The sequence below is a fragment of the Trachypithecus francoisi genome, unplaced genomic scaffold (assembly GCF_009764315.1).
Source record: "Trachypithecus francoisi isolate TF-2019V2 unplaced genomic scaffold, Tfra_2.0 Lachesis_group10, whole genome shotgun sequence".
NCBI lineage: Eukaryota > Metazoa > Chordata > Mammalia > Primates > Cercopithecidae > Trachypithecus > Trachypithecus francoisi.
The window spans coordinates 15,661,936-15,677,901 of record NW_022681455.1 but is presented as its reverse complement, the minus strand read 5'-3'; the positions used below and the strand labels follow the sequence as shown (position 1 = coordinate 15,677,901).

Sequence of the window (15,966 nt, the reverse complement as noted above, 5' to 3'; positions counted from 1 at the left end):
ACGCTGGTATTAACATTAGCTGCCAGCTGTTGGCCAACACTGTATGCTTGGTGATTCGTATTTGCTACCTCATTTAATCCTGCCAACAACCTTATGAAGTAGGTGTTTTTCCCGCACCTCTATGGAGGAGGAAGTTGCGACTCAGGTGGAATCAGTTATGTGGAAAAAGAGCCTGAGACCAGGATTAGCTGCAGGTCCTTTGGGAGGCAATTCCAAGAAGCAGGAGCGAGGGACAGGGAGAGTGAGACAGCGACGAGAAGAAGCTAAAAACAGGAAGCTGCTAAAGCCACTGAGAATGTGCCATCGTACCAGGATCTCTGAGAAGCGTTGAGAACACTTCCTAGAATCATCTACCCAAAGGATGTTAGACCAGGGTCCTGAGACACTGACTTCCGTCACCTATCGGTTGAGAGCTGCCTTAATTCCACAGAACTTCTGGGCTGTGCTGGCTGCGTTTCCTGAGATTCAGAGAATACTCTGACCAGAAAAACACAGCCACACAGGCATGACCATGAGGTGGGACCCTCTGTGCATCCCAGTGAATGCACACAACGCTAGTTCCCATAGCTGCAGCTGAACATAGAGGTAGACCAGAGGGCTGCGCCAAGAGGCGCTAGGAGCAGGACCCGAGTTGGGCCCAGCCTGAAACCTGTGAGCACAGAAGCTCTTCCCACTGTGGCAGACTGTCTCCACATAAACACGTGTGAGATGAGGGTAGCGGGAAATGGAGAGAAGGCACCCAGTAATGGCAACAGTATGAGCAGAATGCACAGAGGAAATACACATGTGATTACATGCTAATTAGGAAAATGTACTTTTCCTATGTTGCTGTGGTTAGCATTACTTTGTGTTTCTTGCATGTGTGTAGATCAGAATATAAGAAGAAAGCCCACAGTATTCTAAGTATTAGACACTATACCTGATTTGAGATGATAAAACTCCATTCCTGGGTTTTAAGATCTGCCATGCATACCAGCTTGCTGGACTCCGGCATTGAGAATGTGGTGCTGGGAATGTGGGGGTGGGCGGGGACTAAGGCAGATAACGATCTCATTCACTCATTCACCATTGTCCATTGTAAGAGCTGCTGTGTTTGTTTTGTTAATCTTGATAACACCCCCCCCCCCCCCAGATGTGGACACTCCCCTGAGCTGAACCAGAGGGAACAATGCCTTGGGTGAAATGGTTTGTTACAGTGTATCCCAGAACACAGGGTAGCTGAAACATTCTGCAAATGACTAGATTTTCTGGAATAATAGCACCCAAACTCAGCAGAGCAGGGTGTCTGCCACAGACACAGGGTAGGAGTTAGGAAATATTTACCTAAGGGAAAGCACTCAGATTGTCCTTTTTCGATTTTACAGTCAACCAGATTTGATCAGGGTCCTGAATTCGTACAGACAGCCTATGTGGAGTAATCCCATATTGCTGTGTAATAGATAACCACAAACATAACAGTTTAAAACAAAACAAATTTATCAGCTTCCAGTTTGTAGGGCAGAAGTCTAGGCAAGGTGTGACTGGGTTCTCTGCCCAGTGTTCCATGAGGTTGAGCTGCGTTTTTTTCTGGAGGCACTGGAGAAGAATCTGTGTGAGGGCCCTTCAGGTCACTGCCAGAGTTCAGGCTCCTGGTGATTGTGGTGTGGAGGCCCCTTTTCTTTCACCTGCTGTCAGCCCAGGGCTGCTCTTATCAGCCCTTGACCTCTTGATCCATCTGCTTTGACCTCTCAAAGTGCTGGGATTACAGGCATGAGCACCGTGCCCGGCCTAACCCAGAAGTCTTAAGTCCAAAGTCTCATCTGACACAAGGCAAGTCTCTTTGACCTAGGAGCCCATAAATTCAAAAGCAAGTTAGTTACTTCCAAGATACAATGAGAGTACAGGCATTGGATAAATGTTCCCATTCCAAATGGGAGAAATTGGCCAAAACAAAGGGTGTACAGGCCCCAAGCAAGTCTGAAATCCAGCAGGGCAGTCATTAAATCTTAAAGCTCCAAAATAATCTCCTTTGACTTCATGTCTTACATCCAGGTCATATTGATGCAAGGAGTGGCTCCCACGGCCTTGGGCAAGCTCTTTCACAGGTTGGCATTGAGTGCCTGCATCTTTTTCAGGTGCATGGTGCAAGCTGTCAGTGGATCTACGACTCTGGGCTCTGGAGAGCGGTGGCTCTCTTCTCACAGCTCCGCTATGCAGTGCCCCAGTGGGGACTCTGTGTGGGGGCACCAACCCCATATTTACTCTTTGCACTGCCCTAATAGAGATCTCCATGAGGGCTCTGTCCCTGCAGCAGACCTCTGCCTGGACATCCAGGCATTTTCATACATCCTGTGAGATCTAGGCCAAGGTTCCAAACCTCAATTCTTGACTTCCATGCACCCACAGGCCTAACGCCATGTGGAAGCCGCCAGAGCTTGCGGCTTGCACCCTCTGAAGTAATAGCCCGAGCTGTACCTTGGCCCCTTGTAGCCACAGCTGTAGTTAGAGTGGCTGGAATGCAGGTGCCATGTCCCAAGGCTGCACAGAGCAGCTGGGCCCTGCGCTTGGCCCACAAAACAATTTTTCTTCCTGGGTCTCTGGGCCTGTGATGGGAGGGGCTGCTGCCAAAATCTCTGACATGCCCTGGAGACATTTTCCCCATTGTCTTGGCACTTAACATTCAACTCCTCTTTATTTATGCAAATTTTTTCAGCTGGCTTGAATTTCTCCCCAGAAAATGGGTTATTCTTTTCTAGTGCATCATCAGGCTACAGAATTTCCAAATTTTTATGCTCTGCTTTTCTTGTAAACATAAACTCCAATCTCAAACCGTCTCCTTGTGAACGCATAAAACTGAATGCTTTCACAATAATCCAGGTCATGTCTTGAATGCTTTGCTGCTTAGAAATTTCTTCCACCTGATAGCCTTAATTATCTCTCTCAAGTTCATAGTTCCACAAATCTCTAGGGCAGGGGCAAAATGCCACCAGTCTCTTTGCTAAAGCATAGCATGAGTGAGCTTTACTCCAGTTTCCAATAAGTTCCTCGTCTCCATCTGAGACCACCTCAGTCTGGACTTCATTGTTCACATCACTATCAGCATTTTGGTTGAAACCATTCAACAAATCTCTAGGAGGTTCCAAACCTTCCCACATCTTCCTGTCTTTCTGAGCCCTCCAGACTGTTCCAGCCTCTGCCCATTACCCAGTTCCAAAGTCCCTTCCACGTTTTCAAGTATCTTTATATCAATACCCCTCTCTCTCCAGTACCAATTTACTGCATTAGTCACTATTCACACTGCTATGAAGAAATACCTGAGGCCGGGTGCAGTGGTTCACACCTGTAATTCCAGCACTTTGGGAGGCCGAGGCAGGCAGATCACTTGAGGTAGGAGTTTGAGACCAGCCTGACCAACATTGCAAAACCCCATCTCTACTAAAAATACAAAAAATTAGCTGGGCATAGTGGTGTGCACCTGTAATCCCAGCTACTTGGGAGGCTGAGGCATAATAATTGCTTGAACCCAGGAGCCAGAGGTTGCAGTGAACTGAGATCGTGCCACTGCCCTCCAGCCTGGGGAAGAAAGTGAGACTCCATCTCAAAAAACAAAACAAAACGAAACAACAACAAACCCTGAGACTGGGTAATTTATAAACAAAGGAAGTTTAATAAGCCCACAGTTCTGCATGGCTGGGAGGCCTCAGGAAACTTACAATCATGGTGGAAGGGGAAGCAGGCTCCTTCACAAGGCGGAGAGTATGAGCATGTGGAGGAGGAACTGTCAGACCCTTATACAACCATCAGATCTAGTGAGAACTACTCACTGTCACGACAACAGCATGGGGGAGACTGTCCCCATGACCCAATGACTTCCCTCCCCTGACATGTGAGGATTACAATTTGATATGAGATTTGGGCGGGGACACAGAGCTAAACCATATCACATGCCTAGAGGAAAGGTTAAACCCCTGGAAAGTGTTTATAGCTGGGAGATTTGGGGTTCTTGCTTGAATGACCAGGTGAAAGTTGATTATGTTAGTGTTCTTGCCTTATATATTACTGACTCAGGCCTACCTTGAAGGGTCACTGGTCACTTAAGTTATAAAATTATTTCATATCCTTTCATATGTTTCATGTCAATATTGGGTTAATATTTCTATCCCAAATTTTCAGATGAGAAGGTTAACTGATTAGGTTGTGTGGCCAGTAAACACTAAAAAGCCAAGACTAAATACTTTGTAATGTACCATGATGGCTACATATTTACTTTTTTTGTTCCCAACTTTTTTTGGGGGGGTGGGGGGTGGGATGGAGTCTCACTCTGTCGCCCAGGGTGGAGTGCAGTGGTGCCATCTCAGCCCACTACAACCTCTGCCTCCTGGGTTCAAGTGATTCTCCTGCCTCAGCCTCCCAAGTAGCTGGGACTATAGGCGCCTGCCACCATGCCTGGCTGATTTTTGTATTTTTAGTAGAGATGGGGTTTCACCATATTGGCCAGGCTGGTCTTGAACTCCTGACCTCAGGTGATCTGCCTGCCTCGGCCTCCCAAAGTGCTGGGATTACAGGCGTGAGCCACCACGCCCAGCCCTGTTCCCAACTTTTTACTGTGGTAAAATACACATAAAATTTACCATTTTGTGTATATATATAATTTGTAAGTATCCAGCTGAGTGGTATTAAATATATTCATGCTGTATATCCATCACCACCATCCATCTCCAGATCTCTTTCATCTTGTAAAACGGAAAGTCTATACCCATTAACCACTAAGCCCCCACGCCTCTCCCCTGCCCTGAGAGCACCACCCTTCCTGTCTCCATGAACGTGACTGCGCTAGGTACCTCATATGAGTGGAACCATACAGCATTTGCCTTTTTGTGACTGGCTTATTCCACTTAGCGTATGTGCTCAAGTTCATCCATGTTATAGCATGTGTCAGAATTTCCTTTCTTTTTAAGGGTGAATAGTATTCCACTGTTACACACTTTTTTTTTTTTTTTTTTTTTTTTGAGACAGAGTCTCGCTCTGTCGCCCGGGCTGGAGTGCAGTGGCCGGATCTCAGCTCACTGCAAGCTCCACCTCCCGGGTTTATGCCATTCTCCTGCCTCAGCCTCCCGAGTAGCTGGGACTACAGGCGCCCACCACCTCGCCCGGCTAGTTTTTTGTATTTTTTAGTAGAGACGGGGTTTCACCATGTTAGCCAGGATGGTCTTGATCTCCTGACCTCGTGATCCGCCCGTCTCGGCCTCCCAAAGTGCTGGGATTACAGGCTTGAGCCACCGCGCCCGGCCTGTTACACACTTTTAACAAACATGCCTTGAGAACTTACTGTGTGCCAGGCACTGAGCTGAGTGACAGCATGTTGAAATGAGTCATATATGATCACAGTCTTGCAGGGACTCCAAGTCCTTAGCAATTGCACTGCAATTTGTAAGTCAGCTGCAGAAGTTTAAACACAGGGATGTGGAAACATCTGGATGGAGCAGCAGACTCCACTGGAGTTAGCAGAAGGACAACCTGAGAAGCTAGTCTTGGAAGGTGAACAGCTGTTTGTGACTGACGAATGGGCGATGTGGTGGGAGGGCGGAAGGTCGTTCCAGCAAAGGGAACAGCACATGCAAAGGTGTGGAACAAAGGGCCTGACTGCCCAGGTAGGGGAAGCAGTGCAGCAGATTGGGGGGGCAAGGAGGCCAGCTGTACACACGGTCGGGGCACCAGCCCAAGTCTGTCAATGCAGCATGACTCCATCCACTTGGAGGGGGGATGTGAGCAGCTGTTTATACCCATTTCCTCTCTCAGTCCCTTTTCAAACCCTAACCCCAGTTATTCTGTTTCCTCAGCTGAACTAGATGCAGAGCACGCCCAGAAGGTCCTGGAAATGGAGCACACCCAGCAAATGAAGCTGAAGGAGCGGCAGAAGTTTTTTGAGGAAGCCTTCCAGCAGGACATGGAGCAGTACCTGTCCACCGGCTACCTGCAGATCACAGAGCGGCGAGGTGAGTTGGGGCCGGGGCTGCTGGAGCAGGGACTCAGTGGCTGTGCAGGGTGGCGATGGGCTCCTCTCCCCAGAGCAGGGCATGAGGCAGAGTCCTCAGAAGTCCCGTTCTGTTATTAGACTCCAGCAACCAAAATGTGTGCGTCGGGCCACCTATCTCTTGCCCTGATTTTGCCTCTTCTATCAGTCTAGGCTTTAGTTGAAGATATATTTTTTTAATACCTCTAAAGATTACAGATACGGCCAGGCATGGTGGCTCATGCCTGTAATCCCAGCACTTTGGCAGGTCAAGGCAGGCGGATCACCCGAGGTCAGGAGTTTGAGACCAGCCTGGCCATCATGGTGAAACCCCGTCTCTACTAAAATACCAAAAGTAGCCAGGCGTGGTGGCGCATGTCTGTAATCCCAGCTACTCAGGAGGCTGAAGCACGGGAATCGCTTGAACCCAGGAGGCAGAGGTTTCCGTGAGCCGAGATCGCGCCATTGCTCTCCAGCCTGGGTGGCAGAGTGAGACTGTCTCAAAAAAACAAAGATTACAAACACAAATTAGGCTTCTAGAAATTACCAAAATGGACAAACGGAAAATTGCCCTTAATTCTCCAGGACAGAATAATCCCTGTTACTGCTTTTTGTGCGTTCTTTCTAGTCTCTGTCAAGTCTGCTTATTTAATTGCAATCTGACTGGACCGTACATATAAATGGCTTTGTCTCTAACTTTTCTTCATGTTATATAGGACTCTTTCCCCCTGTTGTTAGAAATACTTTGAGAGGTTGTGTGTCAAAGGCTGTGTCTTTTTGTCATGATGTATCCTAATATATTCTACCAGTTTTCCTAGCTGAACATTTAAAATCTTTCCCTCGGTAAATAGTGCTGTAAGGAACAAGCCGATTAGACGTCCAGACACTGAACTCCTTCCCAGCTTTTCCTTTGGAAGAACCCAGTGACTCGGAGGTACAGCAGGGGTGAACAGGGCAGTGGCGCCGAGCAGCTCACATTTTCCCACCAGCCTGCGCAGCATAGGCAGGACCAGACCCCAGGCAGCGGGGAGACCCGTCCAAACCTTCCCCTGTGTTCCTGCCCTCCCATTCTCCTGAATTTCTCATCACCCCCTGGACACCTCCCTTACCTCCCAAATCTCAGCCTTCATCCTCTCCCCAGGCTTGCCTGGTCCTGGCCTTTGTTCTCTCTATCCTGCCCCCAACCACATCCTCCAGGAGTGTTTCTTCCTTGTCATCCAGTTGTGTCCCCTCCAAGGAGAAGTTAAAGAAATCCAAGAATGAGGCCGGGCACGGTGGTGCATGCCTGTAATCCCAGCACTTTGGGAGACCAAGGTGGGTGGATCATAACGTCAAGAGATGGAGACCATCTTGGCCAACATGATGAAACCTCGCCTCTACTAAAAATGCAAAAATTAGCCAGGCGTGGTGACATGTGCCTATAATCCCAGCTACTCAAGAGGCTAAGGCAGGAGAATCGCTTGAACCCGCGAGGCAGAGGTTGCAGTGAGCTGAGATCGCACCACTGCACTCCAGCCTGGCGACAGAGTGAGACTCCATCTCAAAAAATAAATAAATACATAAAAAGAAATCCAAGAATGAGGAAAGAAAATAATGTTGAGAAAAATAGATTAATAGCAGTAGCTGAAGACCTCATAGTGTGCTGGTGAACGCAGTTAGTTGTGAGGATGATGCTTGTTTACCTTCCAACGCACAGTATAGGTTTGAAGCTTAACAACGTTCTCTAGAGTCAGCCTTCGCCGTTCTTGTAACCGTGAGCCTGCATTTGTCCTCCGTGCGTTCCTCCGAGTGGACGTACAGGATTCTGTTACTTCCGTGTTTGCTGCAAGTTGTAGAGAGTGGCTTTCCATGGCTCCTTTGGGAGGAAGGAGAAGGTTTGCTCCAGGGATTTTTATCCTGCTATGGGTAGAAGCAGAGAAGGACACTGTTTTACCCCCGCTGCCATAACGAAACCATGTGGACTGGGTGGCTTGAACAGTAGACATTTCTTTTCCCTCAGTTCTGGAGGCCTCAGATCCAAGATCAGGGTGCTGGCGTGATCGGTGTCTGATAAGGGCTCTCTGCCTGGCTCACAGACGGCCCCCTTCTCCCTATGTGTGCACGTGGCCAACAGTAGGGTGGAGCCCTCTGCTGTCTCTTGGTATTAGGGCTAATCTCGACCACAGGCACCATGTCCACCTGACCTCATCTAACCTAATCACCTCCCAACGGTCCCAGCTCCAGGTATCCTCATCGTAGGGGTTAGGGCTTCAACATGCAAATTTTAGGGGGACACATTCAATCCATACAGATACACCGTGGCCGACACGCAAATTTGAACATAATGACACATTGCAGCAATGTCATAGAAACTCTGATTGGTGAACAACTTAACTCTATCTTCCTTCAGTTTAGCACTTGCTGGTGAGCCCAGAGGAAGCACAGAGAAATGAAAGCACCTCTCGGGAAGCTCCCATTATAGGGAGAGCCACAGACATACGGCTGATGATGATGTAGTAGGTGCGTGGCCGGCTTCTAAGAAGCAACTTCTGTTGATGACCAGCCCCTGGTGACAGGGACAGGCACGCATTGCACCTCCTCCACAGCTAGCAAGGCACTGGGCTGGCAGAGGGAAGCGTCTAGCAGCTACCTGCCAGAAATACCTGCAAGGAAATACGAAGTGGTTAAATTTTCGTGGTTTTGAGTATCTCAGAGATTAAGTTTCAAGAAAATGTTGGACTCATGTTTTTAAGGTAAAAATCAGGCACATGTTGTCAATATATGGTTTTGAAAACTTTGAAGAAGAAAATTGGAGGCTCTGGGCTTTTTAGCTTTCTCTTCAGCTAGAGCTGAGGGACAGCCGCATACGGGAATCGGACATCCCATTGCACAGCTGTGCAGAGCCGGCTCTGACTTCCCAGCGTGACGAGCCACAGCGCCTTTCTTAGGGAGGAATCTTCATCTCCAAGGATTAGTATTAATTTAGGAGAATCAATCAAAAATTTAAAAACTCTGCAGCAAACATGGTGTTTTGGACTCATTCCACTATGTCAGAAATAGCAGTTGGAATTTCACTTTCAGAAGCATCATTTCTTAATTAAGACAAGGCCATGGCAAGTTTTATCCCGAGAATCATCAGAGGAAGGGGTGAAGGCACTTCTGTGCCACTTGGATGGTGCTGAGGCCGGATGGCCCCCCAAGCACAGAGGCTCTCAGGCTTGAGGACTGAAGGCCATGCCAGGAGGGCTGAGCAGCAGAGGGGGTCTGGGTGCCACCACAGGCCCCGCAGAGCTCTCCGTGCCATTAGGGCATCATTAGGTGTTTTGTAAGACCCTAGCCCAGGTTTGATCTTCTGCCTGATATGACTGCTATTTTCTTAGAAAAGCATTTTTATTGCTTTCATTTTATTGCTGAATGTCAGGGTAGCCTGCAGTTACTTATTAATAAATCACCTCGGAGATGTCCTGGTCTGTGCCTGGGTTTTCTGGCTCTGTATTCCCATAGATTTCAGGCTCTTGTGTCTCTGAATCAGTAGTTCAGCAAAATGGAATCCTATGGAGCCAGGGGTGTGCCTGCTTCTGAGGGATTGACGCAGCTCTGGGATGCTCCAGAGTGGACCCAGTGCCCTGGGAAGAGAACGAGGTTTGGGGCTAGTGATCAAATTACAATTACAGTTAGAAAAGATAGAATTGACAGGCAAAAGTGCACCTAAGTGCTGTGATTTTGAGAATCATCCATACTGATACATTCACCTCTACATTCACCTCTCATTTGATTTCTGTTCTTAAATAGTCATTTCCATTGAATAAATATAATTTGTTCATTGTTGTATTGATGGGTATTTGTTTTCAGTTTTCTTCTTTCGTAAAAACAATGCCGGACTTTTTTTTTTTTTTTTAGGACGGAGTCTCGCTCTGTCACCCAGGCTGCAGTGCAGTGGCATAATCATAGCTCATTGCAGTCTGGCACTCCTGGGTTCAAGTGGTCCTACCACCTCAGACTCCCGAGTAGCTGGGACTACAGGTGTGCGCCACCATGCCTGGCTAATTTTTTAATTTTTTAGAGAGATAGGGTCTCACTATGTGGCCCAGGCTGGTCTTGACCCTCCTGGGCCCAAGTGATCCTCCCACCTGGGCCTCCCTAAGTGCTGGGATTACAGGCGTGAGCCACCACACCTGGCCTTGGACATTCTTATAATTTGTCTCTCTGTACACATCCGTAAGAGTTGCTTTAAGACCAGCTGTTCTCAGACTTGGGAAGCCTCACAGACCCCTGGAGGGTCTGTGGTTCCAACATGGATTCCTGGGCCCACTGCAGGCTTTGTGACTGTGCAGGTGTGGGTGGGGCCTGAGGATGTGCATTATAACCAAGTTCCCAGGTGATGCTGAGGGGAACCACACTTTGGGAATCACTTCTTTAAGGTATATAACTAGGAGAGGAATTACTGGTCATAATGACATGGCTTTCATTTTACTAGATTCTGTCAAATTCCTTGCCAGACATTTGCACCAGTTTATAGGCTCCCCAGCCACGTATGCACATTCTGATTACATCTTTACGGCACTTGGTAGCGTCAGATTTTTTAATTTTTGCTAATCTGTTGGAATGAAACGACACCATTCGGGAGTCTTCAAGCCTCTCTGGCTGCATTCTTCTGCTGCCGGTCCCTGAGCCAAAACTACACTGTTGTATACTTACTCAAGTGTTGGTTCTCAGCTGGAGACACTTTTGCCCCCGAGGGGACATTTGGCAATGTCTGGAGACCCATTTTGCTTGTCATGCTTGGGGTAAGGGTGTGCTACTGGCATCTAGTGGGCAGAGGCCAGGGACGCAGTTAAACATCCCACACTACCCACGACAACCCCACCACCGAGAACGATCTGGTGCAAAGTGTCAGGAGTGTTGGGACCGAGCAAACGTTTTCTAGTGAAGCCTGAGTCTGCTGGAGCCATTCCGCCCTGCTCTGCATGTCTGCACGCATTTCCCGACCTGCCCTGCGCTTCTGCACGCATTTCCCGACCGGCCCTGCGCGTCTGCACGCATTTCCCGCCCTGCCCTGCGCGTCTGCACGCATTTCCCGCCCTGCCCTGCGCGTCTGCACACATTTATTTTCTTCATAGTTGCCATGACTCTTGGGGTCTTGTCCTTTGGTGTAAATGTCACAGTTTCAAGTTTGTTGAAGAACCTTGTCTACAATTTGAGCAGAATTGCAGTAAGTTTCTGGATGGAGACACAATGGGCCTCTTAGTGGTATTGGATCTTTCTGCAAGCGCACGTGTCTCATGCATTCCTGAATGGCCGGTAGAACTTGTCTCCGATGCTGAGACCAGTGACTTTACCTATTCTTTTTTTCTGATGGCTATAGAGATTTCCTATTTCTCATTAATTTTGGCAAGTTTTCCATGGAATTGTCTTTAGTTGTCCGCTATGTCAGCATAACGTTGCCCATGGTGTGCGTCTCCCCCTTAACTGTGTTCCTGGGTAGGTTTGCTTTTGTATTCTTAAAATTGTTCATGTGCCTTTTATTCCTTTCATCTCTACTTACGATGAGTCTTACCCCAGAACCTAACCAGCTTCTTTGTTCTTTCTGCTGTTTCATTAACTTCTCTTCAGTTTTGCTTTCTTTGGGCGTTTGTTTTTTTCTAACCTAAGTTGAATATTCAGGCTTGATTTTCAGCGTTCCTCTCTGGTAAGGCATTCAAAGCTATGGATTTCTTGCAAGGAGTACCGTTTTAGTTGAATCCTACAAATTTTGGCACTAATAATTTCTGGGTAAATTTTATCATTAGCATTTCATATTTGATTTGTGAACTGTTTATAAATGTTTTTAAAAATAATTAGATATGTGAAAGTTTTCCTAGCAGTTACCAATTTCTAACTAAATTTCATTGTGATTGGAGAATAGGATTTCGATTTCTCTTACTAACTTTGGGACTGCTGATGTCAGCCATCGAATAGGTATAGTGACACGCGCCCAAGATCACAGATATCATGTTTTCATTGTCATTATGCCATTTTTTAACTTTAAAAACGTAACCAAAAATAGAAGTTTTAGATTATCTTCCTGGTGAATTGAACCATTTAAAAGTCACTAAGTACTACTCTTTATCCCAGTATTACTTTTGTTTCCCATTAAAATCTATTTTGATATTAATATAGCTATATCAGCTTTCTTGTTTGCTCATTATATCTTTTCATTTTTTAAGAAACATTTTCATGTTTCTGTGTCTCCATATTTGCCTCCTGTGAACAGAAGGTAGCTGGATTTTACTTCAGTTCAGTCGTATAATCTCTGAACTGGCAAGTTTGGCTCACTGACATTTCCTGTGATCACTGACACACTCATTACCATCTTATTTGGTGCTACAGAATTTTCCTGAAAGCTTTTCCTGTGCTTCTTAGTCCAATTTTTTCTCTCCTAAGTTATACTCCTGCCCTTTTCAAGAAGATGGCACAGACAAATTTTCAAAACGGAAGTCAGAAGCCAAAATCTAAACGACAGAAAGGCCTTGGCAAAAGGCTTCCGTAGGTCAGAAAGGAAAGCCTCAGAAGTGTGCCCCCAAAAAGAACAAGCCTGACCAGGGTGCCATCAAATTCCCCTGACCACTCAGCCCTGAAGATCAAGCCCAGTGAACTGCTGTCCCTGTGTGGCTGAGCTCAACCCTGGCCAAGTCCGAGGCAGAGCAGGCTGGCTCAGTTGGTGGGGATGATGCTGCCAAGCATGGGACCATCTAAACCATAACACTTTTCCCCAACTGAAAATAGGAATTAATCTTACCTCTCATTTGAGTGCTGAACTTCAGTGATTTTTCTGAGCCTGAAGATAGTGAGACTCACTTTCCTCCCAGATGAAGCAGTAATCTCATGTCCTGTGGCTCTGAGCACCCTCCTCTCCGCCCCCGTGTCTTTGTTCAGGAGGGTAATTTGGCCCTGGTGACTCCTTGTTATGACTGTTCCATTCCAGGTTTTACATTAACTCACACACTCTCACATCTCTTTGCTTAACATGCTTTCTTGCACTCAGTCCTTCCTTCGCTGTGCCTCCAGCGAGAGCAGGCTTGTGATGACGTGTTTCTTCTTGGTCTCTGCTTCTCCTCTCCTGGATCTTAAATGATACCTAATGTTACACCATTTTAGAGATGACATTTCTCTCTCCTCTTTGAACTTACTCCACAGTCTTCTGGCTTTTATTATTGTTGTTCAGAAGTTGCCTGTCATCCTAATTATTTCCTTCTCTTTCTTAACCTGCCCTCTCTCTCTGGCTGCTTTTTAGAGAGCCTTTGTCTTTGATGTTCTTCAGCTTCAAAGCAATTGATGTAGGTGAGGATTGCTTTGATCTCACTTGGAATGTTTTGCTTTTTAAATCTGGGTCCTGATGTCTTTCATCGATTTGGGAAAATCATCAGCTTCTTTGAATAGAGTTCTCTTCCCTTCTTGGCTCTGGGGAGACGTGACCAGATGCTACGCTTCTGTGTCTCGCAGACCTCTTATGCCCGCTTGCATTTCCCTTTGTTCCGCTATGCTGCATTGCACAGATTTACTCACCCTGCGTCTAGTTTATTCATTTTCTATGGGGCTGTGACTGTGCCCCAAGTTTGAGATTTCAGTCTCTTCTACCTAGTCATTATTTGGCTCTCTTTCAAATGTCTGTCCTTATTTTTGACACCTTGTTTTTGACTCTACCCTTCCTGTGACTGCAGTGTGTGAACAGCCATCTCAGGTTCTTTAGCAAGGATACTGTTTGTTTCTGCTGCCCCTCACTCGGAGTGGCTCATTCCATGTGTGTTACAAATGCCAGATTGGGTTGGGATTGACTTTGTATAAACCAAGGTTAAGGGAGGGTCATTCCAGAAAAACTTTGCATTTGCTTCTGCTAGGCATCCCCGTGGCTAGGATAACTTATGTGGCTTGTGGTTTTCTGGACCATAGAGGTCGTTTGCCTATGAGGAAAGACCTGTGAGGTGTCCCATGCTCAGGGCCGGGCGGAGGCTGACCAGGCATGTGCTGTTTCTTGGGGTCGCCGTCTGCTGGTGGGCTGGGTTTTGTTCTCTCCTAGTCTGTGCTTCCACTGCAGGGAGCTCTTGCAGCTTACAGATGTTCAAACCCCTTCAGCCATTAGGCCTGAGAAATGTTCCAAGGACAGTGGAAACTCCACTTGCAATTAGAGGACTGTGCCTGCCTGGAAGTTTCGGGGCAACTGTAGGCAGGAAGCAGAGTCCTGGCTGGCAGGGAGGAAGGTCGCTAACTGTTGCTGCAGGAATGTTGGCCTCCTTGAGACAGGCTGAGGGTCCTACTCCAAACAGCCGGAAATCACTTAATGCGGGGATTGGTCTTCAGCGTCCCGAAGGGCTGGGGATGAGCAGATTAAGGAAAGTGTAAAAGGTATAATAGTTGCCAAGGGTGATTTAGGATGCATTTAAAGTGCCAGACCGGCATATGTTATCTACTAATATGTTGCTTCAAATTCCGTTTTGAAGTAAGCTTAGAAAATGCAATGTAGTTAGCCTAATGACGATGGAAGATCACCTGTTGATTAAAGACGTGTCCTTCCTCGTGTTGCTGATCTCTCCGCAGAGCCCATAGGCAGCATGTCATCCATGGAAGTGAATGTGGACATGCTGGAGCAGATGGACCTGATGGACATATCTGACCAGGAGGCCCTGGACGTCTTCCTGAACTCGGGAGAGGAGAACACTGTGCTGTCCCCCGCCTTAGGTAGGGTTGACAAACTTGCATCAGCTGAACCGGGGCTATACCGATGCCACTCCCCTCCAAAGGGAGAAGTGAGAAACATCTGCCAGTCACTTACACACAAAGCCCCAAGCGCACAGCCAGCTCCTGGCTCCCCTACCCCACGGTTCCACACGGCTGTGTGGCAGCTGCAACAGTGGTGTGGTTCCTTCATGAATTCTTCTCAAAGATTTGACATGCTCCACTCCGGTAACTTTGGTGAGTTGAGAGCTTTCTTGTTTTCCCTCCTTTACCACCCAGAAATCCATCTGAGTCTGCTCCTTGTGATTAAGGACTGGCGTTTGCAGGGAGGTGCAGACTCTCCTGCGTGGCTCCCATGGAACTCTTCCCTCTTGATGCAGCAGGCATTTAGGGGCATGCCTGCTATGGGGCAAAGCCATGGTGTATGTTCAGCTCTTGGCCTGTGTTGTAAAACTTAGTTGCGTTTCAGTTCCTTTCATCCCTTCCCAAAATTTTGTTTCACATTCATGCAGCAAATATTGACCGAGGTGCCAGACCTGTACCTGGGCTAGGTGCATTTCATATTTCAGACCAGTTCTTCTGGCTGGGTCAAGGCAAAGCTCAGTCCTCCTGGCAGCACCGCAGCCATCTCTGGAAGGTTCTACCATTACCACGGTTTCTGCTTCCTCTAAACTTCTCACCCACTTCTCCTGGCAATCTGTCAGAACGGTGTCATCCCAGGAAAGAGAAGGGGCTTGGGTGCATTTGCCCCCATCCTGAGAAGGCCGGAATGCTGGAAACCAGAATGAACCCTCACCCAGAGTCAAGGAAATATTTAGAAACAGTGACACCTGAAGATAGAATTTTGATTCCTTGAAGAGCCTATTTAGTTCCATAAAATTGGGGACCTGCTGAAAGGTCAATAATTCCGAGTGTCTCAGCAGTGGTGTCTCTGAATTACTGAAAAGGGTAGAAAGACAGACATCTAGATTATCGAGGTTACAGGGACTGCTCCTCCAAGATACGCAGCACTTGCCCTCGGGCCTCTATTACACACTATCACATAGTCCTAGAAGCTCTTGATCTTTGTCACAGGTGGCTGACTCCTTAGGGGATGGAAGGGTCACCGCAGGGCCCGAGGCTGCCTCTGGCATCACTCAGCTCAGTGTCTTAGAGGGCAGGCCCCAGGTCCCTGGAACAAAAACCACACCCCCCTTTCATGACGGGCACATTCCACAGCTGTTGGCAGCGATTCTAATCCGCAATCTTTTTATGACAGGACTTTTTCTTCCCTACGTTATTTT

At 47.4% G+C, this 15,966-nt stretch overlaps 1 protein-coding gene and 1 long non-coding RNA gene across 6 annotated transcripts in view; one reads left to right on the top strand and one right to left on the bottom strand.

Moving 5' to 3' along the window:
• DTNBP1 (dystrobrevin binding protein 1) overlaps window positions 1-15,966 on the top strand; it is a 154,592-nt gene that overhangs the window by 138,200 nt on the left and 426 nt on the right. For 4 of the 5 annotated variants that reach the window (XM_033216298.1, XM_033216297.1, XM_033216299.1 and 1 more), the window contains 2 exons: window positions 5,820-5,975; window positions 14,546-14,686. In XM_033216298.1, the coding sequence (XP_033072189.1) occupies window positions 5,820-5,975; window positions 14,546-14,686 (297 nt within the window). Of the gene's footprint in view, window positions 1-5,819; window positions 5,976-14,545; window positions 15,635-15,966 lie in introns of those variants that run through there. The other variant, XM_033216296.1, reaches the window with a different exon arrangement.
• On the bottom strand, window positions 8,331-14,548 carry LOC117086759. Its single transcript, XR_004438566.1, has 3 exons — window positions 12,750-14,548; window positions 9,424-9,597; window positions 8,331-8,634 (listed from the first exon to the last, which is right to left on the bottom strand). It is a non-coding gene; the product is annotated as an uncharacterized LOC117086759 (long non-coding RNA).